At 51.3% G+C, this 26655-nt stretch overlaps 1 protein-coding gene across 1 annotated transcript; it reads left to right on the top strand.

Moving 5' to 3' along the window:
* Positions 1-3665: 3665 nt before the first annotated feature.
* On the top strand, positions 3666-9213 carry LOC129146415 (serine/threonine-protein kinase MARK1-like). Its single transcript, XM_054698531.1, has 2 exons — positions 3666-8585; positions 8715-9213. Exon 1 carries the CDS (start codon positions 4947-4949, stop codon positions 5556-5558), a length of 612 nt encoding a protein of 203 aa, XP_054554506.1. The 5' UTR covers positions 3666-4946; the 3' UTR covers positions 5559-8585; positions 8715-9213.
* Positions 9214-26655: the final 17442 nt, after the last annotated feature.

Raw genomic sequence — 26655 nt, forward strand, 5'->3', positions numbered from 1 at the left:
GGGGCTACAAGGAAATTGGGCACAATATCAGAACTGGAGAAAGCGGGCATTGTGCGTACTGCCCACAGCCCCGACAATTCACCGGTGTGGCCAGTGAAGAAGCCGATGGCTCTTGGCGCATGACGGTAGATTATCATGAGTTAAATAAGCTAGTTCCCACTTTGCATGCTGCAGTGCCTTCGGCAGCAGTTTGGTGGATCATCTGCTGGTGCCAATGAATGTCTTTTGCCACTAGGTTGGTACCTCGCCTGGACTAACTTGTGTTCTGTTGTCTTTGTTGTTATAGTGTGATGTGTACTATTTACTTTTATGGGCCATGGCTGCGTTGTTTATGTTTGCTAAGAAACAAATTGTCTATATGTAGATGGTCTGGCAGAAAACCCTGAGGGGGTGGATTGTAGGGGTAAGGTAAAAAGCATCAGGCTTTTCTGCTCTCCCGCCATTAGGAGAGATGAACGCATCCCTGCGGGCCTGAACGCAGGCCTGATGGCGGCACCTGGAGTAGGGTGGGGTGGCGGTGTCGAGGTGGAGGAGGACAGTGGAGTGTGTGGGAGAGAGCGGCGACTGCAAACAAGGGCGAGGAGCATGTGGCTGCTAGAACCGTTCATAAACCCACCTGGAATGGGTTGGTTGCGTTACAGCGGGGTCCTGGGGTTCACTCTGGGATAGGGATCTGCAGAGCTCCCCTGTCAGTGGCACGCGGCGAGTTTCCCAGGCGAGTTTCTCCACGAGACAGAGACGGTAGTTATATTTAAAAAACAGGTTTATTGGGGAAAGGGAAAGGGGCAGGTTTTGCTGAGAGAGGCCTGCATGGTTGAAGGCGGGCAGCCTTGACAGGTCATAGGCGGGCAGGAAGCTGCTGCCCTGCAGAGGGAGAGAGTTGGTAAGAAGAGGAACCTACACAGTCCCAGGTGGGCAGAGGGAGTGCTGCCCCGAGCCAGTGCAGAGACTTTACAGACACAGTCCTCTTCTGTTTGGGGGGGTCACTCCTTGTGAGCCGTCAGTTGGTTGCTGATTTTGGATAACCACGCAGAATCCAAGAGGGACTGGAGATACCAGGATGGGGAGTGGAGATTCCAGGATGGGCCCAATCTCCAAATCTTTCCCCTCAGGCCTGTGCTCCACTCCCTAGAGCATCTGATCCTGCTTGGGTCTCATGCCTTGTGAGAAGGCCCTGGTGCCTAAGGGTCATGACCTCTACAGCTGAGTTAATGGTCATGCTATTTCCCTCTATCCCTACCTCCTTGTGAGTCAGGTTCTGGTGTCAGGGTACCTCCTTTCCAATCTTTCTATTCTGTCTGCTATTAAGGTATTCCTATTTTGTGAGGAGGGGAAGCTGGGTCCCGAATGCTGGGTGAGTATGGAGTAAGTGGCTCCTATAGCAATCAGAGAATTAATATCTTACCTGTGACATCCAGGGTTACTCTAGGCTTAACCACAGAGACCATGTCATTGGGGACCTGGTGACGTCCTTGGGCCCTATCACTTGTCATCCAGGAGGTGTCAGTAGTCAGTCTACTACAGGGCAGGGAGAGGGGCACCCCAGAACCCCCAAAGCTGCTTGCTCTATATAGTTTCTGCCATCTGCCGCATCGACACAAAACATTTAAGACTTTAATGGAAAGGAACTTTAACACAATACAGAAAAGACAAAGAATCTGTTAGAGGTCAGGGAGAAGGGCAGCCCAGACACCACAAACCTGCCTGCTCTAAATAGGTTCTGCCATCCGCCGCATCAACAGAAAACATATGAGACTTAAATGAAAAGGAACGTTAATACAATTAGTAAACAATGCAGGAAAGGTAAAGAATATAGTTTCTAAAACAAGCATCCAAAGTTACCCGTCCCCTTGTGGGGAAAAGTCCACCCAAACAGGATTGGCCTAGAGCAAGGCCTGAAAGCCTGTCCCAAGTCTAAAGCGCCTTCCAGTGGGGACCCACAGAAAAGGATCAGAAACAACCAGACAAGTGTGGGAGGAAAAGAGCAAAATCAAAATCAAGACAAAAACCACCATTGTCACCTCCCCACCGGTCTCTTGCCCATGCTGTTGTCACCCAGTCCACGACCAAAAGGCAAGTGCAGTTTCTGCACGTGTCTCTCGGCTCCATGTGCCTCCTCCAGGTCTCCTTCTGGCTCCATCCTGCTTCTTTCCTTCTCAGTCTCCACTGCAGCTTCTTCTCTCCCTTCTCAGCTCCCTTCTCTCTCTTCCTTTGGGTTGGGCAGGGAACCTGGAACTTCCCCTTTACCTGGGGACCACCCTATTATCTTGGATATCTCATACAGAAACACATATTTTAACTGTCTTAATTTGTTTAGGTGAGATGTCATTAAATTTTAGTTTTCTTATAATAAGAAGCAAAAAAATAAACCTGCAAGCTCAACAATATTTAGAGAAAGTGATATTGTTTAACATTCTCATTCTTAAACTTAATAAGACCTTAGTTTTATATGAAATTTGGCCACCATTTAAATAATGATAAAAGAAAAAATTTAAGGGAGAGATACCAATTGTAGCTGTTAGTTTTTCTTAGGACAGGAATTTTAAATTAATTTCAGAGTTGCAAATTATAACATCCCAAAAACCAAATTTCTTTCTTAGGCAAGTACTAGATAGATTGATGAAAACCAAGAAAAATAAGAGAGACTTAATATCATATACATTTCCTACATACCTGTGAGGAACACAGTGTTGCTAAGGAACTTGCCCATGAGGCTAGATTTTGCTAGGACAAGGGGAAAGAAAGAAGTCAATCTGGGATTTTTCTGGAAAAGAATTTTATCAAGAGATTTAGGACTAATCATCAAAATGCAAACTTATCTTTTTTGATGTAGACTAGGTCAATTACTCTTTTTTTTTTCCTGAATACTGTGTGCTTCCTTTTGAAAATAGAGACATTTCAACATAAAATATTGATACTCAACATGAAAACTGTAAGGCTTGAATGCTACAAATTCAACCATTAAGTTTTGATCTAGTTTTTGATTACCAAAATCTTAAATCCTGATCTCAAAATTGGGAATTTTTTATTAGACTTTATATAGTTGTCATTTATAACTAATACTCCTAAGGCATTAGATAGTGATACAAACAGATTTTTTGATTTTTTTTTTAAAATTTGGTCATGTGCATTAGTTTTAAAAAGTAGTTATTCTTTTTTTTAATAATAAATTTTATTTTTATATTCCCCAACAATTGCAACCCCCCCCCATTCTGACCCCAATCCCTCCCCTCCCGCCACCCACCTCCAAAAAAGTGTCTCTGGTTCAAAGTTTTTTGTTGATTTTGAATTTTACTTTCTTATAGTTACTCATTTTCCTGGTCCCTTATTTAAGTTTTCTAGATTCCTGCTATGAGTGAGTCCATCTGGTAGTTTTGTTTTTCTTTCTGGCTTATTTCGCTGAGCATGATCCCTTCCAGCGCCATCCATGTTGCTGCAAACTGCATGTGTTTATCTTTTTTGAATGCTGAGTAATATTCCATGGTATATATGTACCACATCTTCTTGATCCAGTCATCTATTTTTGGGCATTTGGGCTGTTTCCAAATCTTAGCTATTGTAAATAGTGCTGCTATAATCATAGGGGTGCAGGTGTCCTTTGGGTAAATACCTAGGAGTGGAATTGCTGGATCATATGGAAGCTCTATGTTTAGTAGGTCCAGAAATCTCCACACAGCTCTCCATAGTGGTTGGACCAGTTTGCACTCCCACCAACAGTGCAGAGAGTTCCTTTTTCTCCACACCCTCGCCAATATTTGTTGTTGCTAGTTTTTTTAATATGTGCCATTCTCACTGGTGTAAGATGGTATCTCATGGTAGTTTTGATTTGCATTTCCCTGATTACAAGTGATGTTGAACATTTTTTCATATGTCTGTTGGCCATTTGCATTTCCTCTTCAGAGAAGTTTCTTTTTAGCTCTTCTGCCCAATTTTTGACTGGATTATTTTCTTTGTTGTTGTTGAGTCTCATCAGCTCTTTGCAGATTTTTGTGATCAGTTCTTTATCATTAGTGTTGTGTAAAAAAATGTTCTCCCAGTTGGTGGGGTTTCTCTTTGTTTTTGTTATTGTCTTTTTTGCTGTGCAGAAGCTCTTTAATTTGATGTAGTCCCAGCTGTTTATCTTTGCCTTCACTATCACTGCTTTGGGTGATGTGTTTGTAAAGATATCTTTGATGTGCAAATCACGTAGTGTTTCGCCTATATTTCCTTCTATGTATTTTATGGTTTCAGGTCTTATGTCTAGTTCTTTAATCCATTTTGAGTTGATTTTTGTGTATGGTGTGAGGTAGTGGTCAAGCTTCATTCTTTTGCATGTGGCAACCCAGTTTTCCCAGCACCATTTATTGAACAAACTTTCTTTGCTCCAATGCATAGTCTTTGCTCCTTTGTCAAAGATTAGTTGACCATAAATCTGTGGGTTTATTTCTGGATTTTCTATTCGATTCCATTGGTCTGTGTGTCTGTTTTTGTTCCAATACCATGCAGTTTTGATGATTATGGCTTTGTAGTAGAGTTTGAAGTCTGGGAGTGTGATGCCTCCATTCCCTTCTTTTTTTTTCAGGAGAGCTTGGCTATTCGGAGTTTTTTGTAATTCCATATGAATTTCATCAATAATTGTTCTAGTTCTTTGAAGAATGACATTGAGATTTTGATTGGAATAGCATTGAATCTGTATATTGCTTTTGGTAGGATGGCCATTTAATAATGTTTACTCTACCAATCCATGAGCAGGGGATGTCTTTCCATTTCTTTGTGTCTTCTTCTATTTCTTTTAATAGTGTTTTATAGTTTTCTTTGTATAGGTCCTTTACCTCTTCGGTCTCAGTGTCCAAGGCTTCCCCCAGGCCCTGAGCACGTGCTGCTGTCGCCCAGAATACAGGGCCCCCAAGGTCTACCTTGGCCAGCAGTACAACGGCCCCAAGGTGGACGTGTGGAGCCTGGGCATCATGCCCTACGAAATGGTGACCGGCACACTGCCCTTCAGGGGCCCCAGCCTCAGGGCAATCAGGGAGTGCGTCCTGGGTGGGAACGTCCACCAGACCACCTACCTCATGGTCCAGGGCGGGGACCTGCTGGCCAAAATGCTGGCACGGGACCCCTGGAAGCGTAGCACCCTGGAGAGCATCCAGCAGCACGCCTGGGTAGCAGAAACGAGCAGGGGACTCCTGCCCTTCAGCGAGCCGTCGCTCTGCCCCCAGGACCTGACGATAACCAAAGGTATGGAGCGCCTGGGCTACCAGAGGCAGGAAATTCGGGAGGCCATTGACACTAACAAGTACCGCGAGGTCATGGCCACCTACCTGATCCTCAGCTCCAGGAAGCAGGCGGGGGAGGAGGACTATGAGGAGGAGGGCGAGGAGCGGCCCAGGCGCGTTACCTTCCAGGTGCCGAAGCGCGTCACCTTCCAGGATCCCGGTTACCCTGATTACAAGGACTCCCCACCCATCCCCACCCCGCCGGCACCTGAGGTTTCGGGGAATACCCCAAGGCCGGGTATCCTGGGAAAGCACCCAGTGCAGAAGATTGGAAAAGATACCCACCCCACTCCCTCAGCCTGAGGTTTTGGGGAATGCCCCAAGGCCAGGTATCCTGCGAAAGCAGGAAGTCCAAAAGAGGGAAAAGGATGTCACCCGGGGCAACAGGGTTATCTCCACCAGGTCCCTGAGCTGGAGGATGCGCAGCAGCACACCACTGCTGCAGGTCCAAGCCCCCTGCTAGAGGACACCCCAAAGGGCAGTCCCTCTGCGCTAGGCCCAGAGCTGGAGGATGGCTGGGGGGACACCAGCACCTCTGTGGCTAGACCCCAGCTGGAGAACACTGGGGAGCACGGCAGCACCACTGAGACAGGCCCCCAGCTGCAGAGGGACCAGGAAAGCAGGGCCAACACAATCAGTCCAGCTCCCAAGCCCTCCAGCACCACCCTAAGACGTCCCCCAATATGTGACTGGCCTTCCAGTGCAGTGGCCCCTTCAGCAATCATCAGGGCCAGAGATAGAGTATTAGAAATTATCCTAGAATTTTGTTGCTGCTGTGCAGCATTGGAACTGGAGAGCAACAAAGATTAAAAATAGTGCCATACCCGGCAGAAAACCCCCCACCCCCAAAGAACAAGCACTCAGTGGCCATGGTGAACAGGAGTACACCAGGGAAGGTTGAGGCTCTGGAGAGGCTCCGGGGCTGGGCCCAGTCAGAGGGGCCAGGAGCAGCATGAGACTCACAGGACTGCAGCACAGAAGTCTGGGCAGCACTGATGTCCCTGGAGCAGAGCAGGTGAAGGACCAGGCAGGCAACGAAACTGGTGAAGCATCTGGAGAGGAGCAGAGCGGGTGAGGGTTGGCGTGCGGAGGGGTTGGGGAGAGTTGAGCAGGTACAGGACCAGGAGAGGGGTGTGGGGCTGTGTGGGCAGAGCCTCCAGAGGTCCCAGGGCCACAGGCGAGGAACCCTGGGCCTCTCTCCCCCATCTTAGGTACTGCCCCCTTGGTGGGAGAAACCTGCTGCTCACCCCTGGGCACACAGATGGTGCAGAGGATGCAGGAGCTCTTGCAAAGGCTTGGGCCTGGGTGGTAAATCGTGCAGATTGCAAGGAGCACATAGATAGGCTCTCTAGCTCCCCTTAAGAAAGACTCTGGGACCAGTATATTAGAATCCAAACGGGACTCTCCAAGGTGGGCAGAGGTTATTCACAGAGCAGCCCTAATCCACCATGACCTGCTCAGCTGGAAAATCCGCACATCTTCCTGCTCCACGAAGCCTAGGCTATGATCAGTCTCAGTCCCGCAGTGAGCACACCTAGGTGTCCAGTGTCCCCTGGGCCGAAGCTGCAGCTCGTCATGGAGTACGTGCAGGAGGGATTTTGCAACTTGGGATTCTTACACAGTGTCAGTCCAGCTGGAATTTCTCCTTTTAAAAATCCTCTCCAGACGGCTACCCACCCTTCCTCCTCCCTGGATTCAAACCCTGCAGGGTGACCTTAGCCAAATTGGAAACATTAATATCGCCCAACAGATGCAGGCTTTGGACACCATTCTCTGCCAATTAAATCACTGGGTACAGGAATGAAAAACTACAGGGGCTGTCTACCTTAAATTTGTGTTTTTTCATCATTGTTTAGATGGTGTTCAATTCCCTTCTAAAACTAAGGTTTTGCTAAGTCTGGTAAATGCAAGTGAGGTGAGGTATGAGTGTTTGAAAAAAGAAATGTATGGAAGAGGGATATTCTGAAGGGCCTTAAGATAATGTAAAGCCGGATGGGTAAAATGAAATGGCATTAGAATGAAAGCAAGCAAAAGAAAGTGTTGAAGGTCTGACAGGGAGGTTTTGGTGAGAAATCGTGTGTACTCAGGTGTCTCCCCCTCCTCCAACACATTCATGGGCTTGCTCATCTGACCAGCAAAGCCCCCTCTGACTGACCTTTTGTCAGCTGAAGCTGGGGCCAGGACATCCAAACTTGGACCAACTCTCCCTTACTGCCATGGATCCTGCCCCTAGTAGGCCTGGTGATCATGATCATGCTTTTATTTGTTTCTACACCCCATTTTCTCTGCTTTATCCAGGAAAAGCTCTCTGAGATGAGCCTTCGCACTCCCAGACCCGGGAAAGCCATTCCTGAAATTGACAGATGAGCAACAGGGCGTTGCTCTAGGGGTTCTGGGCCAACCTACGCCAGTCCAGCGAGCAGTTGCTTATTTCTCTAAACAAATGGATCCCACTGTAAGAGGATGGCAGCCCTGCCTGCGTGCACTTGCGGCAGCTTCTCATCTCACTAGACCTAAGGCCTTAAAACCCACACTGGGCCAACCTGTAAATGTTAGTTCTCCACATTGGCTCCAGGACCTGCTCACTCATCAGGCTCTCTCCCCTCCATCACCCTCTTGTCTGTTAGATTTCTACTCTCTTTGTTAAAGACCCTCTCATCTCCCTCTCCCAATCCTCGACTCTCCATCCTGCCAGGCTTCACGGGTGTTCCACTCCCTAACGCAGGTAACACCCTCTTCTTACTACGGTGGACACCATCACCATTCGGACAGTGGACCTGCCTTTATCTCAAAGATTACTCCACAGGTCTCCTCCCTGGGCATCACCTGGAAACTACACATTCCCTCCCGACTGCAATCCTCTGGTAAGGTAGAACGGGTAAATGGTCTGACCAGAGACCACCTAGCCAAACTCTCCACAGAGCCCACAAATCCTGGGTGGAGCTGCTCCCACTGGCTTTAGTGCACCTCCGAGCCACTCCCCATGGCCCCTTGTTCCTGAGCCCCCTTGAACGGATGTATGGCAGACCTCTTCTTACTAACCATGAGCTCCGCGTCCAACCTACACTGTTGGCTGGATATTTTCCATACTTCTCTTTGCTCAGACAGCTGCTCCAAGAACACGCAGACCTTTGTCTGCCACAACCTGTGCCTCCGTCCCCTGATGCACCTTTCAACCTGCTGTGCCCTGGAGACCAGGTTCTTCTGAAAGCCATCTCTCCAAAACCACTTCCGCCAAAGTGGATGGGTCCACACACGATCATCCTGACTACACCAATGGCTGTCAAGGCATCAGCTGTCCAGGGTCAAAGCGGTCCCTGTGGACAAACAGTATGTATACAAGCACATGGGCCCAACTCGGGTTTGCATCAATGCATCCCTGGTCCACATCCCACTCAGCCTATAGAGTAGAGGCCCTCTGATTCTCCTTCCTCTGTTTCTTTTTTTTTTTTTTTAAAGATTTATTTATGCAAGCGCTGGGTACAGTCAGAAACACAGGAGGGTGAGAGAACTCACCAGAGACAAAGCGAAGAGCAGAACAGGCAGACTTGACGAAGCACACTGCTGAGGGGAGCAGTGGGCGGCAGGAGAGGTCTGCCCGCCATGTGGGACCCTCGCCTTGAGGCCAGGGATTGAACCAGTGCTGTAGAGGCTGTGGGCAGCTTCACAACCCAGCGCTCAACCGTCAACCGCTGCGCCACCGGGGAGGCCCCTCTCCTTCCTCTGTTTCTAATCCCATCTCTTCAAGCCACTTCCAGTTCTTCTGTCTATGCCCAGCAATTCCAGATCAGCACAGCCTCGGACCAGGTATTACCACTCATAGGGCTTCTTATCCTAATCTCCTCATTTTTTCTTTTTGCCCCATGCTTACTCCATTTCATCCAACACCGGATCCAAGAACTGTCCCATACCACCTTTAACCAACTCCTTCTCCACCCATATGCTCGCGCTGCAAAACTGTCTCATAACCAGGCCTGAGCGCCCACCCTGGTCTTCGCCCCTGTCCAGCAGGAAGTAGCCAAACAGAGAACCATTGCCCCTTTTCAACAAAAGGCTGGTATGAAAGGTCGATGCAGGGGCCAGGAATGGGGAAGCCCACATACAAACAACAAGATGGCCCTGACACCAGTACCCCTGATTCCATCAAACCAAAACTGAAGCCATAAGCAGGAGAAAACAACTCAGCTCCACGAAAAAACAACTTAGTTCCCCCTAAGCCTGTTTCCCCCCCGCCAACCCAGTTTTCCTGCCTAACCTCTCCTCACCCTATGAAATGACATCTCCCCCCACAACGGGCACGATTTCAGGGACACCCATCTTGGGTACGACGCTTGCCTGGGGGCGCAATGAATTTTCCCTTCCTTTGAGAAAGTTTAGCTTGGCTCCCCTTTTCTTTACTGCGCCAAACTGTTCAGGGCAGCCCCGGTATAAAAAGGGTTGTCTGACTGTTTCCCGATTCTGGTGGAGTGTTTCGGATTCTGGTGGAGCTGCCCGGACAGGGCCGGTTCTGAGATGGGCAGAGTTGGGGGTCCTGGAGGGCGGCGTCCTGGTGGTGAGATGCTCTGTGAGGAGTCAGAGAAGCAGGGCTCAGAGGAGAGGAGACTCGGGGGAATGCCCTGGGTGTGAGGTTTCCAGCTTTTCTCCCCAGGACCCCTCTCTCCAGCCTCTGGATAACAAAACCTGGGGAAACAGGAAAGTAGATCATTTTTTCCTTTTACAACCTATTTAGTATTGAGGACTTAAAAAAAAAACACATAACATTTAATGAATACTGTTAAATTTACAGAAAAGTTGCAAAGATAGTACAGTTCTTATTCATCCCACACCATTTCCACTTTGTTAACATCTTACATGAATACAGTTGTCTTTTTTTTTCACAGCTAATGAAGCAATGTTGACACAGTGACCAAACTCCGTGCTTAATTTCATCAGTTTTTCCTAATGCACATTTTATGTTCCATAATCCAAATTGCCTCACTCAGTTACAGCCAGTTCTCCTCGATGTGCCTCTTGCTGACTGTTTCTCTGACTTTGCTTGTTTTTATAACGTTGACATTGGTGAGGAGTGATATTTTGGAGAGGTGTTGGGTTCACAGTTGGGGTTCTTGGGTCACTTCTGATAAAAGTTTCCCCAGATTCCCCCTTTCACATACACAGTGAGTTTCCCCACAAGACAGAGACTTTTTGTCTCTGCCAAAGAGAAGTTTTATTATTTCTTTTTTTTTAAAAAAAGGGAAAGAGTCAGAACCCTGCTACCCTCCCCCACCCACTGAGTAGGCTCTCTCCGACCAACGGAAAGGAGGGAAAAAAAAAAAAAAAACTGCAAGAACGAACTACAGATCAACTGGGACACTGAGTAGAGAGGAACTATTTCAGGCACCGCACCCCACAAATGGGAACTGTGGAGAATGGTGAAGAAATCACCACAGAGGTGATCGAGCGGCTCCGGGCGCCATCAGAGGAAGACAAGGACTCCACGGAGATCTATAAATAGCCTAAGGCCAGCTGAGAACCACTGGGAAAAAGCAAAGGTCAGCAAGGACAGGTCTCTGGTGCCACCTCATGACCAGAACAAAATCACCAACTAGCTGATTCCCTGTTGGAACTAAGTAAATACAGAGGGAGGGAACAGTAAGGGACAGTGCCCAGCAACACAGCATCAACACTCTGGTGGAGTGTTGTCTCCAGTGCCAGTCTCAGTCTGGTGAACAGTTTCCGACACCCCTAAAGGAGCACTCCAAAGAGATGGAAGCCACCCTTAGGACAACTTGGATCCTTCTCCTTTGGGGACTTGCTGGCGCGGGGTTGCACAGAGAGGAGGGGGCAGATCTTGCTGGCTTTCAGGGCTGCTTCAGAACCCAGGGGTTCTCTGAGCCCCTCTGGCTGCCCCCCCCCAACAGTAAATGGACTGAACAGTGAAGAGGAGGAGGAAGAGGAGGACAAGTGTCCCCTGACAAAACTAAGCATCCCGGACAATCTAGACAGCTGCGAGGCCATGGTGAGCTCGGCCCTGGGGCCCCTTCCCTGCCCCACCTTCCCCCTCCCACCAGCACACCTTTCTTCTTGGTTTCCCTCCCTTTGATTAAGCTTTCACCCACCTCTGCTGGGAGCCAGCGGGTAGACACCAACACCATCCTCGAATAAGGTGTGCCCACGGAGGCCCTGAGAGGTGTGCCTCCCAAACTCCTGCCGGGCCCACAGGGGCACCATGCACCTCTGGCCCACAGGTGGCATTTTGTGACTCGGCCTTGGCCAGTGCTGAGGAAGAACAGGCGCGGCTGCACAGGCAGCTAAAGGAGCAAAAGCTGGTCTGCTGGCTCTTGGCTCAGCAGGTAGCCCCATGGGACCAGGAGACTGAGAAGATGGAGGCCCCAGCCCCCGGGGGGAAAGTGTGCCTGGGGAGACCCACCAGGCCCTTCAGGGAGCCTGGTGAGAAGAAGAAACTGCAGGTGAGTGTGTGTAAGGCAGGAAGGAATGGCCACAGGGCAGGTTTTCTGATCCAGCAGACCAGGTACAGGAGAAGTGAGTCCTGGAAGCCTCAGTGAATTTTGCAGGCTTTTATTGGGATTTACCAGATACATGGCAGGTAGGGGTGCTAGGGGGCCAGGAGGCTGACAGGCCTCCCAGCCCCAAGCAAGTCTTCACTCTTTCTGGGCTCTCTGGCGTTCTCTGGTGGTCTCTGCTGCTCTGCTCTCTCGGTTCTGCTTCTGCTTCTCTGCTGCTGCTGGCGTCCCCGTGATGCCACCCTTAAAAGCCCATCTTAGCCCAGGTGAATCCCATCTACCTATGCCCACACCCTACTCCAGGTGCCCGTATCAGGCATGCATTTGGGACCGCAGGGTTCCATCATCCATCCTATGAGCGGGAGAGCAGAAAAGCCTGATACTTTTACCTGACCCTACAATCCACCCCCTCAGGGTTTTCTGCCAGACAGTCTATACAAGTGATACACGCGTTTCTCTTGACGAATAGGAACACTGCAGCCATGGCCCACAAAAGCAAATGAAATATATCACAATGAAATATAACAGAACACAAATAAGTCCAGGCAGGGCATCAACCTAGTGGCAAAAGACAATTAATTATTGGCACCAGTAGATGATCCACCACTTCCGCTGCCAAAGGCACTGCTCATGCGAGGGAGGGAACCACTCAGGCATCAGCTGTCACACGCCAGGAGCCATCAGGCTTCCCGGCCCCCTGCGGCTGCAGTCTCGGCCACAAGCCACACACGGCATCCACCCCCAGGATGCACTCACTCTTGGGTTGGCAATTCTGTACTCTTTGGGGGTAATCGCCCATCCCTCAGGGTTTTCTATCTGTGGTTGCTCCAACACTTGGCTTTCGTAGCCACCAATGCAACATGCAGGCCCCTGCACTCAGGCCAACCCACTGCACAAGCACATGGGTCGGGGATCCGTGGATACAAGTCCACATGCAGCCTCTCTTGGGTCCCCTCTTTGGCTGTGGGCTCCACCACAAGCCACGTTCCCTACCCATCCCCCAAAGATGGGCTCCTCAGCTCCTCACCCTCACTCAACTATGAGCAGGGCATCACCCACAGGTGATTTTAAAAGACTCACTGGCCTTTAGCTTACGTAGTGCGTAACAGCCGCTCAGGGCTTCCCGAACTTAGCACCAGCTTTTGCCTTCTCAGTTGGCTTTTCTCCTCTGCTTAGCTGCTGGGCAGTACACCGGCTGCCTTTGGCCACCAAGGCCCACTGACACCCCCAGACTCCCATCTCTGGGGGTGGACAATCCCATCCTTCCTCAGGGTCCCCAAAACATATCAAACTTGCCAAGGTCCTCCCCCTTCTGGCGGGATTGTTAGTCCATTAGTCCAAGTTCATCGGCTTTTTCCTTTGTCCACACTGGGGAGCTCTGAGTCGTGGTCCTTTCTCCCCCGACGATTCTTGCTGCCTAGGCGGGGATTGTTGGCTGGTCCTCTCGGGCATCTCCTCCTCCAGGCGAGGTCTCATCCCGCAGCTCCCGGACTTTGCCCTTCCCCTGTCCCGCCATGACACGTCCAGCGCTGTCACAGGCAAACACTGTCTGCTGCTCCTCAGTCCCTCCAGGTCTTCGGAGGGCTCCATACTGGTCTGCATGGATCATCGTGCTGACTTACACCAATTGTAAGAGAGGAAGGAATGGACACGGGGCAGGTTTTCTGATCCAGCAGACTAGGTCCAGGAGAAGAGAGTCCTGGAAGCCTCAGTGGCTTTTGTAGGCTTATTGGGATTTACCAGATACATGGCAGGTAGGGGTGCTAGGGGGTCAGGAGGCTGATAGGCCTCCCAGCCCCCAGCAAGTCTTCACTCTTTCTGGGCTCTCTGGCGTTCTCTGGTGGTCTCTGCTGCTCTGCTCTCTCGGTTCTGCTTACGTTTCTCTGCTTTTGCTGTGAATGCCACCCTTAAAAGCCCAGTCTTAGCCCAGGTGAATCCCATCTACATATGCCCACACCCTACTCCAGGTGCCTGCATCAGGTTTGCATTCAGACCACAGGGTTCCCTCATCTATCCTAAAGGCGGGAGGGCAGAAAAGCCTGATAGTTTTATCTTACCCTACAGTGTGGTTGTCCGGAGGGCTAGGCGGGCTGGGTGCTGGGCAGGCCGGCACTGCTGAGCCCCTGAGCCCGCTGTCTGGCCGAGGGCCGCTTTACCGAGCTCATGCAGGAGAAAGTGGGCTTACAGGACTGGATGGAGGAGCTGGAGCATCGATGTATCCAGATGTCTGGAGAGACTGACACCATCGATGAGTGGGGAGGTTTGTGCCCTGCAGCTGCTATGCAGAGGCTGGGGAGACCCCAGCAGCTGAGCTGTCTGCGCGCCCTCCCCCTAGGAGAATACATCGCTCTCTACCAGAACCAGAGAGCAGTGATGAGGGAGGAGCACCAAGAAAAGGAGGAGTCCATAAGCCAGCTGGCCCAGGACAAAGAGGAGATGAAGGTAGTCAGAGCTCTGGCTCCATGGTGGTGCGGCTGGGGCAGGGCGGGCTTCTGAGCATCTCTGCTTCCAGGTGAAGCTGTTAGAGCTGCAAGAGCTGGTTTTGCGGCTGGTGGAGGCACGCAACGAATGGCGGGCGAAGCCCTGAGCACCCGCCCAGAACCCTGCTGCTGAGCCCACTAGCTCATGCCTAGTCCCCAAGAAGCTTGGCACCGCCAACGTCCAAGGTGAGGAAAGCCCCTAACGGGCGGCTGGTCAGGAAGAGCACACTCCGCCAGGCACACAGCATCCTGTCTCTGTCTCTCTGTAGGGTAAAGAAAATATCAGGCTTTTCTGCCCTCTGCCATCAGGATAGATGATGGATCCTTGTCCTGAATGCATGCCTGATGGCGGGCACCTGGAGTAGGGTGTGGGCATAGGTAGATGGGATTCAGCTGAGCTAAGACTGTGCTTTTAAGGGCGGCGTCACGGGGACGCCAGCAGCAGCAGTAGAAGCCGAAGCTGAAGCCGGAAGAGAAGCCGAGATCACCAGAGAGCCCAGATAAAGTGAAGATTTGTTGGGGGCTGGGAGGCTGGCAGGCCTCCCAGCCCCCCAGCCCCCCAGCCAGCACCCCTGCCTGCCATATGCCTGGTGAACCCCAATAAAAAACCTGCAAAGCCACTGAGGACTCTGACTCCTCCTTTACCCGGTCTGCATGGGATCAGAAAACCTGCGCTGTGCCCTGCTCCTGCCCTTACACTCTCTAAAGAACCAAGTAAGGTGAGCCTTGTCCACGATGTGCAGCCGACCCAGGGTGAGGCCCAGCTGGGCCTGACTCCCCTCGAGAACGCCTCTGCGCAGCAGGTCATTCAGCTGCTTCAAGAAATGCAGAACTCCAAGGAAGGCGTCACCATTGGAAACAGCCCATGCCTTCCCTTCTTCTACCAGGCTGACGACAAGGAGGTGAAGATAATGGTGGTCTAGGCCACCGGCATGGGGCCGGAGGCTCTGCCCCCACCTGGCCCTCACCAACCCATCCCTGTTCCCCAGGCTTTCCCCCCCATCCTTTGGCTCTCCTTCCCAGTCGTCCTTTGATCCCTTGGCTTAAAAAAGGGGTCCAACAACTCCCCTATCTAATAGGGTGAAATAGGTGCAGACCCTAGCCTCTGAGGTTAGGGCTGTGTCTTCATTTAACTCTGGACTAATCATACTTCCAGAGGCAAGGAGCTAGAAATATCCAGCTAGGTATTTAGGGGGCTCAATTCTACAATATAGGGGCTCCTTGAATGACCAATTGAATCCTTACCAGGCCTTCTTGCAGAGGGCCTAGGTTATATTAGGCAATTTTGGGCCACGTGCCCCCCACCTCACCCCAACCATGTCGAGCGGGGCAGCACTTTGAAAGCCCAGCACGGGGGCTAAGTGCAGACAGAGATACCAGCTGGGGCAGGTGGGCACCAACACCTGTCTAGAATGTAGCCACAGAGATAGCAGTGGTTTATTTGAGACCACCCAGATCCACAAAGGGGTGGCCTCCCCTGCTCCCTTTTGAAATTTCCCCATGGGCCTTTGCACCCAATTTTGTTTTTTTTTGTTTTGTTTTTTTTAATTTTTTGTTGGACCCAATAATTGTTTTGATTTTTCTTTATTTTTTTTATTTTTACTTTTTGTTGCACCCAATTATTCTGGAGGTGATCCCTATCTGCAAAGGGGAGGCCTCTCGTACTACCTAGCAAAAGTCCCCATGGGCATGTGTGCCCGATTATTTTGTGGGAAAACACCTGTTAAGGGCGGGCTCTGCTCACTACACATGTCTTGCAGCTTGAGGTTACCCTGTCCCACTCACAAAAGTCCCGCGGGCATGAGGCCACCACAGTCCTCAAAGGGGTGTCCTCCCCTGTCCCCGCTCACAAAAGGTCCGCGGGCATGAGGCCACCCCAATCTGCAAAGGGGTGGCCTCCCCCATCACCCCTCAAGCCCTGCGGGCATGAGGCTACCCCAATCCACAAAGGGGTGGCTTCCGCTGTCCTCCTCACAAAAGTCCCATGGGCATGAGGCCACCCCAATGTGCAAAGGGGTGGCCTCCTCCTTCCCCCCTCACAAAAGGCCCATGGGCATGAGGCCACCCAATCTGCAGAGGAGTGGCCTCTCCCGTTCCGCCCCTCACAAAAGATCCACACGCATGAAGCCACCCCAGTGCACAAAGGGGTGGTCTCCCCCTTGCCCCCTCACAAAAGTATGAGGCCACCCCAATCCACAAAGGGGAGAACTCCCCCATCCCCCTCCTCACAAAAGTCCTGCAGGCATGAGGCCACCCCAATCCGCAAAGGGGTGGCCTCCCCCGTCGCTCCTCTCGAATGTCCCACAGGTATGAGGCCACCGCAGTCCACAAGGGGGTGGCCTCCACTTGCTGTCTTTGCAAAAGTCCCATGGGCCTCTGTGCCTGATTATCTTGGGGCCACCCCGGATTTGCAGAGGTGGCCTTCACTGCTTCTTTTACAGAAAGTCCCCATAGAGGGGATGCATGGCTTACTCAGGCAATTTGGGGGTACACACTCCCCCAACCCTGTGGAAAACTGGGCTTGGCCAGAAGCCGGGCCGGGGTGGCTGGTGGAGGCCAGGAGGAAGGCGTGCGGGCACCCCGCGGTGTACATACTGTGCTGAGACGTGTGTACATGGGGCTGAGACGGCCCCTGTATCACAGCGGAGGCTGCGGTGGCCCCTGGGAGAGGAGGTTTCTATGAATCAGTTGACATGGAGGAAACTTATTTATAGATCGCCCAGGACAGAGGAAGGAGGCAAGGCCAGGGAGTGGTTCCTGGGGTTTCACTTTTGTTTCTGAATAAACCGAACTCACCTCATGGTCAGGCCCTGGGATCTGGGCTCAGGCGCTGCGCTGGGTGTGGGTCCTGCCAGCAGAGGGCAGGCTTTGGGGTGCAAGGTGCACATTGGCGCTGCCTGTCAGGGCATCCAATCCCCCTCAGCTCTCTGACCTGTAGGGCCTGTGGGCTGCATGCAGCCCCGGGAGGGCCAGAGTACTGGCTTCCAGCCTAGGCATTTCTCCTCTCACCCTGTTCCTCTGGGGCCCCCACCCAGGCCCCATGAGTCCTCCAGGCTGGCACTCCCTGGTGGCCACAGCAGGGTTCAGATGAAGACCAGCTAAGTCCAGGTGCTTTCCCGAGCAGCCTGGGAAAAACTGGGGCCTCCCAGGCACCCCTGCGCCCTCATGCTTAAACCTTCCCTTCCCCCTGAACGCCACAGAACACAGCCAGCACACAACACGTTGCTCCCCATTGTTCAGAAATGGGTTTCATTCTCAGCCAAGAGACAGCAGGACTGGTCGCGGCCAGAAGCACACAGCTGCCGGGACAGCACCCCCATGCTCGGGGATGGGGCAGGAAAGTGGCTGGGGGGGCTGACTGTGCACAGGCCGGGAATGGCAGGGAGGCTCGTCGGAGGTGGCACGTGTTGGCGGGGGTGGCTGGGGTGACAGTGTTTGCTTGTAGTTGGGCCACAAGACTCAGAAGGACAGCACAGCCGGCGGTTCCCAGCACCAGGGATGCGCGCTTGCACGTGTGTGTGTGTTCCCGTGTATTTATAGACATGTATAGAGCAGGGCAGGAGCAATATCACCGAGGGGGCACAAGAGTCACCGAGGTCACGCCTGGGGTGTCAGCTCACCGCCACAACAGACTAAAGTCACAGAGGAAGGGGGAGGCATGGGGGCCGGGGGCCAAGTCACAGAACAGTCACCCAGGCAGGCCTGGGAAGAGAGGTGTCCCAGGAAGAGGAGGGGTCTGGTTAGAGGTCGAAGGGGGCCCTGGGGTTCTCAGGACGGGATGGACTTGCCTGACCCGATCAGCTGGCAGCTGGAGAGAAGCAGAGAGAAAACGGGGGAGGGCAGAGAAGGGGGAGAGCTGGGAAGGCAGGTGCAGCCTGGGCTGCAGCGCTGGGGGGGAGGTGGGGAGGGAAGACGAAGCAGGGGAGGGTGTGGGCAGGGGTTCTGGATGAGAGGAGAGGGGGGACAGCGAGGGGGGATGCAGGAGCAGGAGCTGGAGCCTCTCCCTGCTCACTCGCCGGCCTCTCACACACATGAGACAGTGCACCCGTGGGCCAGACATGTGATCGGCCCCCTCCGGCTCCCTCCCTCTGTTCCCCTGTTTTTCAACCCACCAGCCCAGGGTCACCCTTAGTGTCAGGAGTAGGCGGCCTCGGGCCCCACGTGACTCCACCATTTCTGATGGAGAAAGACAGGTGGAATACCACTGTTTGCCCCGGGAGGGCAGAGCTGAGAGGATGGCTAGAGGGAGCACCGGGGGCCCCCTGGGGTAGGCAGAAAGCACAGTAGTTCCCCATATGGACCCTGGGGAGGCAGGGAGGGCAGGAGGCCAGATGCTAGTGGCCACAGGCTTATAAGTCTAAGAGGGGAGCCTCAGCAGGCTGGGGGACCACAGGTCGTGTAGGTGAGGCTGGGCCCTTCCTGGTGTGGAAAAGCAGAAGAGCAAGCATCAGTGTAGGGGTGCGGGGGCAGGCAGGTCTTTGGGGCAAGTTTTACTGACCAGCTTGGGTAGAACTCAGAGAAGCCGACTTGCCCAGGTCAGCCGACACTGAGGTCCCCTGGCTGAAAAAGGAGAAGTGACACTATGGAACAGCAGGCCCAGGTCCATGGGCCTGCAGGCAGGCTTCGGTGCTTCAGCTGGGGCACAGGGACTGCCTTGGCCCTGTGCTGGCGGGAACAGCAACAGTAGGCACGGAGGGCAAGGCGCTCTGTGGCCTGCCTGGTTGCAAGGTGGCTGCGGGTCGAGGGTGTGGCTTGGACCCTCAGGCTTTCCAAAGCCATCAGACAACCTGAGCCTTCCTGAAGGGACTCAGTTGCCACAATAAGGAGGAGGGGTCAGACCTCCTCTGCCCTGTGGTGGATCTGGTTCCAAAGCTCCCAAGGTGGCTGCCCTGCCCCAGCAGCACACTCACATAGGGGGATGGGGGCTGCACCCCCAGCATGAATTTCGAAGGCTCCCTGACGGCCTGCTCCCTGACAGCGGCACAAGCGGCCTATCAGCTCAACACCCTGCGTGACCATCTGCACTGCAGGTCCTCGAGCCTAGAGACTTCCACAGCCAGAGAACATCCACCTAGGTGGAAGGCCCGGGTAAGACAAGTCTCAGTGGCTGTCTTCAGTCGGAGGTACTTTGGGAACCTGGGGTTGGCTTGCCTGTATGAACTTAAGTGCGTGTGTGACCAATATAGGAATCAAATTCTCTCTGAGAGCCAACTTCTGACTGAAGCTTATCTATCACCCTCGCGGCAGATGCCTTCTCTCAAACCTCGGTCCCCTGGGGCTTAGGCCAGATATGTGCCCTAAGCGTCTCATCTTTTGCTGCAGCGTTGCGTGGCCTCAATACCAATTGGACAATGGCTCCCACGGGCCGAGCATGGCGCTTTTGACTTCTCCATCCTTACAGACCTAAAGAGTTCTGTCACCGCAATGGAAAATGGTCAGAGTTCCCTTAGGGCCATCCTTGCTTTCTCTTGTGCTCCCGTGCCCCCCTCCAGCCCCTCCCTCCTGAAAACCTGCCACATCTCCAAGTCTTGAGACTCCTCTCACTCTCCCCCTCTCTGGACCCTCTTCAACGTTTTCTGATCCTCTAGATTCTCAGTCTTCACCTCCTCCAGCTCCCCAATCCGGCCTCCCCTCTTTTTTTCACCTCCTAGCCACCACACCCGTTCTGGGTGGTCCTCTTCTGGGTCCCCTCAGGGAAGTGGCGGGGAGTGAAGGAGGAATTAGGGTCCATGGTCCTTCCTCTCCATCTGGTCTCTCCCAGACTGAAAAGCTTCTTGGCTCTTTCACTAACAATCCCACCACCTACACCAAAGAGTTTCCTTATCTTACCCAAGCCTGTGACCTTACTTGTCATGACTACATGTGATCCTCTCTTCCACCCTGACCTCTGACAAAAGGGAGCAGGTTTTTAGGTCTGCCCAAGACCATGCAGATCAGGTCCCTGTGACTGACACAACCATGGCCCCAGGCTCTGCAGCAGTTCCCAGCCCAGAGCTGGGGTGGGGCTACCAGACTGACACAGGCAGGACCCCCGGGGCAGGACTCACCAAGACCATTTTATTACCTGTCTCCTAGCTGGTCTCCAAGCAGCTGTGCACAAAAGTGTAAATTTTGCTAAGCTCAGGGAGATCACCCAGTCTGCCTCAGAAAACCCTGCTGCCTTCCTTAGTCGCCTGACGGAGGCGTTCCAGCGCCATACCAGGCTTGACCCTGACTCAAATGGAGGCGCAACAGTTCTGGCTACCCATTTTATATCTCAGTCAGCTCCTGACATTAATAGAAGCTTAAGAAGTTTGAGAGTATTATAGGACAGGGAGAGGGGCAGCCCAAAACCCCGCAAACCTGCCTATTCTAAATGGGTTCTGCCATCCGCCGCATCAACACAAAACATAGGAGACTTTAATGGGAAGGAACTTTAATAAAACTAGGAAACAATACAAGTAAGGCAGAGTCTAGTTTCTAAATGAAGCATCCAGAGTTACCCGTCCCCTCGTGGGTAAAAGTTCATCCAAATGGGATTCGCCCAGAACAAGGCCCCAAAGCCTGCTACAAGTCTAAAGCATCTTCCAGTGGGGACCCACAGAAAAGGGTCACAAACAACCAGACAAGCCCGGAAGGAAAAGAGCAAAATCAACATCAAGATAAAAGCTGCCATGGTCACCTCCCCATGGGTCTCACCCACATCTGTGTCACCCAGTCTATGACCAAAAGACAAGGCAGTTTCTTCATGTGTCATAGGCTCCATGTGCCTCCTCCAGGTCTCCTGGCTCCATCCTGCTTCCTACCTCAGTCTCTTCTGCAGCTTCTCCTCTTCCTGCTCAGCTCCACCCTCCCTTGGGTGGGGCAGGGAACCTCCCCCTTTCCTGGGGACCACCCTGTTACAATCCCCCCTTTTAATTTTTATTCCACCATATCTATGGTGGCACAAGGGGAGAGAAAAATGTGACAAGTTAGCTTTGCTGGAAAAAAAATTGCAACCTTTCTGTAGATTCTGGTTACTCAAAACAGAACAAAACAAAACAAAAACTTCGTGGATTCAGGACAGAATGCATAAAAAAATTTCCAGTATTATGTCAAAGAAACCTTAGTAAATGTCAGGTGTATTTTCAGGTTTATTTAGTCCTTTGTAGGAAAGTTTTTTACTCTCAACAGTTTCATCAATAGGAATTTGTTGAGACCTTTTCTCCCTATATTTCCAGAAACAATTTTTGTAGATGTGAAACAATTGAATTATACAATATTACAAGGTGACAATCACCATTGACAATTTACATACATACCAGATATTGAGAGGTTTTTTTCATACACATTTTAGAAAACTACTGTTAACATTTTGTACATACCAAAGTTTTACCATTTTTTCAAGTGACAATGCTTCCCTTCCAGTTTTACTTCATTAGGTAAAAGCCAAATAGAACAAATCTATATAATGCCTTTCCAGGAGGAAAAGGAGAAACTTCGTGGAGTGTCTCAGGAGCTCTACTGAGGCTCCACAAAATTTCCTTGCATCAGTCAAATGACAGGCTACCAAATTTGTACTTGAATTTAGATTTCTGGGAAGCTTTGCCATAAATATCAGAAAAATAACAGAAACAACAATATTCAATCTCTATGAAGGCACCGGCTTAGTTCAGTAGCACAATGTTGACAATCAAACCATAACTTTTAGTTTTTTTCTTAACTGGAGACTCTTTTTTTTTTTTTTAATGTCTATGGGCACCATGTATACCAATTTGTCAATCACTGGAGGTAAGACAGTTAGACACAAGGACATACAGACATACAACATATAGACAGACAGTTTTTTTTTAGTTATGCCACGTAGAATATGTTATGTAACTGCAGTTTTACTCCATAGGCTCAGAAAAAAAAATGTCAAAGTCCAAAAAAAATGTGGAGTGTTGCTGGCAGAAAAATTTCCAGTTGTCATCCTACAAATCTAAGACTTTGGAAACAGGAAGGAAAAGTTTTATTAATCACAAGGGTTACACGACCTTGTTTATCACATTAGGGTTTTCAGTGTTGAAGACTTTTTATTAGAAGTCAATCCTGGGGTATTCTGTACAGCAACTGAAAGAATAAAAGTAACAGTTAACTTTTAAGCAAAAGGAGTCATTTCTTGTTAGCCACCAAGCAGGCACTCCTTGGGTTTCCTGGAATAGAACCTGAAAAAGCAAAATCAAAATATCAGTAATTAACTTTTAATTAAAAGGAGTCATCTCCTTACTTCTGTTAGCCACTCTGGGACAGAAGCTGAAAGAGCAGATTAAACATCTAAACACAGATTACACCTCCCCCACACTAGGGAGGGACAACAACAACACAGGTATGAAAACCTGGTACAGTTACATGATGCACCCTAAAGAGTGCTTTCCATAACAGACCTTCCTCAGTAGGAAGCAGAAACTTAGAATTTTGTCTTACACCAGCAATTGAACAAATCCAGTATTCAAAATGGCAAACATGCCCAAAACAAATTGTGTAGACAAAATTCACAGCAGCAAATCCTTTCAGACTCAGACAAAGTCTTGTTAATTTTTCTGATCCAGACTTTGCAAAAATTCAAGTTATCTCCAAGAATTCATCAAGGCTACCAGCAATTACCAGTTACTGCTTAAGGCTACTCTTTCCTTAACACCCAGGCATACATTTGCTAATTTAAACACCACTGCTCCACAATTGGCTTGCAAAATCCATCAGGCAGAGAGCAGGAAGTAGCCAAAGACAAAGCAACATACCACAGAAGAACCATTATTGCCTTTAGAAATGCTAATGAGACAGTAGAGATTACCAAAAAAAAGTCCCAAAGTCCTAGCAACAAGAACCTCTGAATTTTACAAGAGCATGCCAAGTGGCCTCAGACTTCATCTTTGATCTGGCCACATGGTCCAATGTACTGTCCAAACTTTTGAGTAAAACTGGCACAGAAAAATTTCCACAAATTAAAATCTCTTAGCAAGTCACCACAAACAAACTACACACAAACACACAGAATCTTCACAAAGCCCAAGCCAGTTTTTCAACAGCAAATCGACATATGAAACAAACACACTAGAGAAACCAAAAATCAAATTTGCGCTTATGGTAGCCAGTGCCATAGGGAAGCCCAATTTCCCCATGGGGCTGACTAACCACGGATGGCTCTGTCCTAAATCTTCATGGTCACCAAATCTGTTATAAGACAGGGAGAGGGGCAGCCCAAAACCCCGCAAACCTGCCTATTCTAAATGGATTCTGCCATCCGCCGCATCAACACAAAACATAGGAGACTTTAATGGGAAGGAACTTTAATAAAACTAGGAAACAATACAAGTAAGGCAGAGTCTAGTTTCTAAATGAAGCATCCAGAGTTACCCGTCCCCTCGTGGGTAAAAGTCCATCCAAATGGGATTCGCCCAGAACAAGGCCCCAAAGCCTGCTACAAGTCTAAAGCATCTTCCAGTGGGGACCCACAGAAAAGGGTCACAAACAACCAGACAAGCCCGGAAGGAAAAGAGCAAAATCAACATCAAGATAAAAGCTGCCATGGTCACCACCCCATGGGTCTCACCCACATCTGTGTCACCCAGTCTATGACCAAAAGACAAGGCAGTTTCTTCACGTGTCTCTAGGCTCCATGTGCCTCCTCCAGGTCTCCTGGCTCCATCCTGCTTCCTACCTCAGTCTCTTCTGCAGCTTCTCCTCTTCCTGCTCAGCTCCACCCTCCCTTGGGTGGGGCAGGGAACCTCCCCCTTTCCTGGGGACCACCCTGTTACAAGAGGACTCCCCTGATGGCGCAGATGGCAATGCACCGCGCTGTGAGTCTCTCCGAGGCCTCTGCAGTGCCGGTTCCATGCTGGCCGGCCAGCGAGGGTCCCACATGGCACAGCAGACCTCTCCTGCCTCGCCCGCTACTCCCTTCAGCAGTGTATTTCGTCAGTCTGCCTGTTCTGTTCCCCATTCTGTCTCTAGTGAAACCTCTCACCCTCCCACGTATCTGGCCTGGACTCCGGTTCTAGTGTAAATGAATAAATAAATCTTTTTTTTTTTTTTAAAGAAGGCTGAGGACTGTCCTCAAACCCCTATGCAGGACCTGCTGAATATGGCCTTGACAGTTTTTAAAAACCGGAAGGAACAGGACAGGGCAGAGAGGGAACCCCGTAGTCTCCAGAAGGCTGGGCTTCAAGCTCAGGCCCTGGTAGGGCCTTGAGACTGCCAGGCCCTGCTCCTCCAACCACCGCAGTGCCTGCCGCCCGACAGAGGACGACAACGGGCCCCATGGCCCCCAACCGACCACCGCTGGGAGCCTGCTTCAAATGTGGTCGAGAAGGCCACTGGTCCAGGCAATGCCCCAACACCTGCCAGGACCATGCCCCATCTGCAACGTCCAGGGTCACTAGAAAAGTGACTGTCCCTCCATGCCTGGCTGCGGTGGACCAGTCCTTCCAGCCCCTGCAACTCTTGCCAGCGGCGGTCTTCAGTTTGGCAGCTGAGGACGGAAGAGGCCCGGACTCATCGACCCCGATAAATTTCAAGGGGCCCAGGATAAAAGTCAAGGTAGCAGGTAAGTCCAACTCCTTTCTGGACTCTCCTTTGATATGTCGCTGGCCTCCTCCTCTGCAGACCTTCTCTGCCACAATCTCAGCAACTCACTGCACAACTCCTCACCTTCCTGGGCTCAAATGGATACCGTGTCTCCCCGTCCAAAGCCCACTTTCAGTTCCCACAGCCGTCTATCTGGGTCTTCCACTAACTCCTTCCTCCAAACAGCTGAAGGTGGACCACAAACAGGCCACCCGGGACCTTCCCTCCCATGAATCGGAGAACAAATCCTTTCCTTCCTAGGTTTGGTCAGATTCTTGCGTCACTGGATCCCAAATTTTGCTTTCCTAGCCAAGCCACTGTACGACACAGCACAAGCCTCCCCCGAAGGACTTCTCCAATCTCCCGGGGAGGTCTGCAGGGCCTTCCTTTTACTCACACATATCCTCCTAAGGGCACCTGTCCTTGGCCTTCCTGACCCAGAAAAGCCTTTCCTCCTGTGCACAGACGAACGTCGGGGTATGGCGGCAGGCGGCCTTTCCCAGCCTCTGGGCCCAGCCCTGTGTCCTGTCGACATCTCTCCAAGCAGATGGATCCCACCATCAGGGGCTGGCAACCCTGCCTTAGAGCCCTGGTGGCGGCAGCTCTACTCACCCAGGAACCCCTCAAACTTACTCTGGGAAGACCTGTCCAAGCACATTCCTCGCAACACCTTCAGGCCCTCCTGTCTCCCCGCCGCTCTCCACTCTCACTCCTGCCCGCTCACAGGACTTCCACGTGCTCTTTATCGAAAATCCTCTGGCGAGTCTCACTCAGTCAGAGTGAGTCTCACTCAACCCAGCCCCTCTTCTGTCTCTGGCCCCCCTTCTGCCGCTCATTCGTGACCTGAAATCCTGGGCGAAATGCAAACCTCCAGACTGGGTTTGGCCGACTCCCCTTGTCAGATGCCTACTGGACTCTGTCTGCAGACGGCTTCTCTTGCGAAGGTGCGCGAGGTCAGCGGAGGGCTGCCTAGGCCATGGTTACCCTCGATCAGGTCATCGAGGCAGGAAAGCTGCCCAGAGGAACCACCTCCCGAAAGGCAGAACTCAGAGCACTTACCGGGGCCCTGACCCTCAGCCACCATAAGAAAGTCACCATCTATACGAATTCAACATATGCCTTCCTTATGGCTCACAGTCACGCTGCGATTTGGCAGGAAAGGGGGTTCCTCTTCACCCAGGGGTCCCCCATCATGAACGTTAAACTTATCCTTAAGCTTCTAGCGGCCTTGCAGCCTCCAACTGAATTCGCCATTATCCACTGTGAAGGACACCACACGGACAGTTCTTACGTGACCACAGGGAATAACAAGGCTGATGCAGCACCAAGGGCTCCCACCACTCACTCTGCTGCAGATCCTGGTCCTATTCTCTCTCTATCTGTCCCCTCCATCACTCCGACTTAGGAGCCTAATGAACGCCAAATCCTGAGTCTGCTTTTCCACCCCTCCTTGAATGCAAAAGTCTGGCAGCTGTGTTCCCATCGTCAAACAGGTGCTCCTGGATCACCTCAAGGGGGAATTCGCCAACCTTCTTCTGCAGCTCACCAGCTGCGTGGACACTTACCCGGACAGGATTGGCAGGTTGATTTTACTCACCTCCCTACTCACAAAAAAGTTAAATATCTGCTCACAACGGTTGATACAATAACAGGTTGGGTCAAGCCCTTCCCCGCAGCTAGAGAAACAGCTCAGGGGTTAACCGAAGCCCTTCTTAACCACATTATCCCATGCGTTGGCCTCCCCACATCTGTCCTATCTGACAATGGTCCAGCTTTTATCTCAAAGATTACTCAGCAGGTCTCTGCGGCTCTGGGTATCACCTGGAAGCTTCACATTCCCCACCACCAGCAATC

Source organism: Talpa occidentalis, unplaced genomic scaffold (assembly GCF_014898055.3).
Source record: "Talpa occidentalis isolate TD23 unplaced genomic scaffold, MPIMG_talOcc4v2.1 talOcc4.2, whole genome shotgun sequence".
NCBI lineage: Eukaryota > Metazoa > Chordata > Mammalia > Eulipotyphla > Talpidae > Talpa > Talpa occidentalis.

Coding starts and splice junctions, on each gene's coding strand:
- LOC129146415 (XM_054698531.1), top strand. CDS start 4,947: ATGCCCTACGAAATGGTGACCGGCACACTGCCCTTCAGGGGCCCCAGC.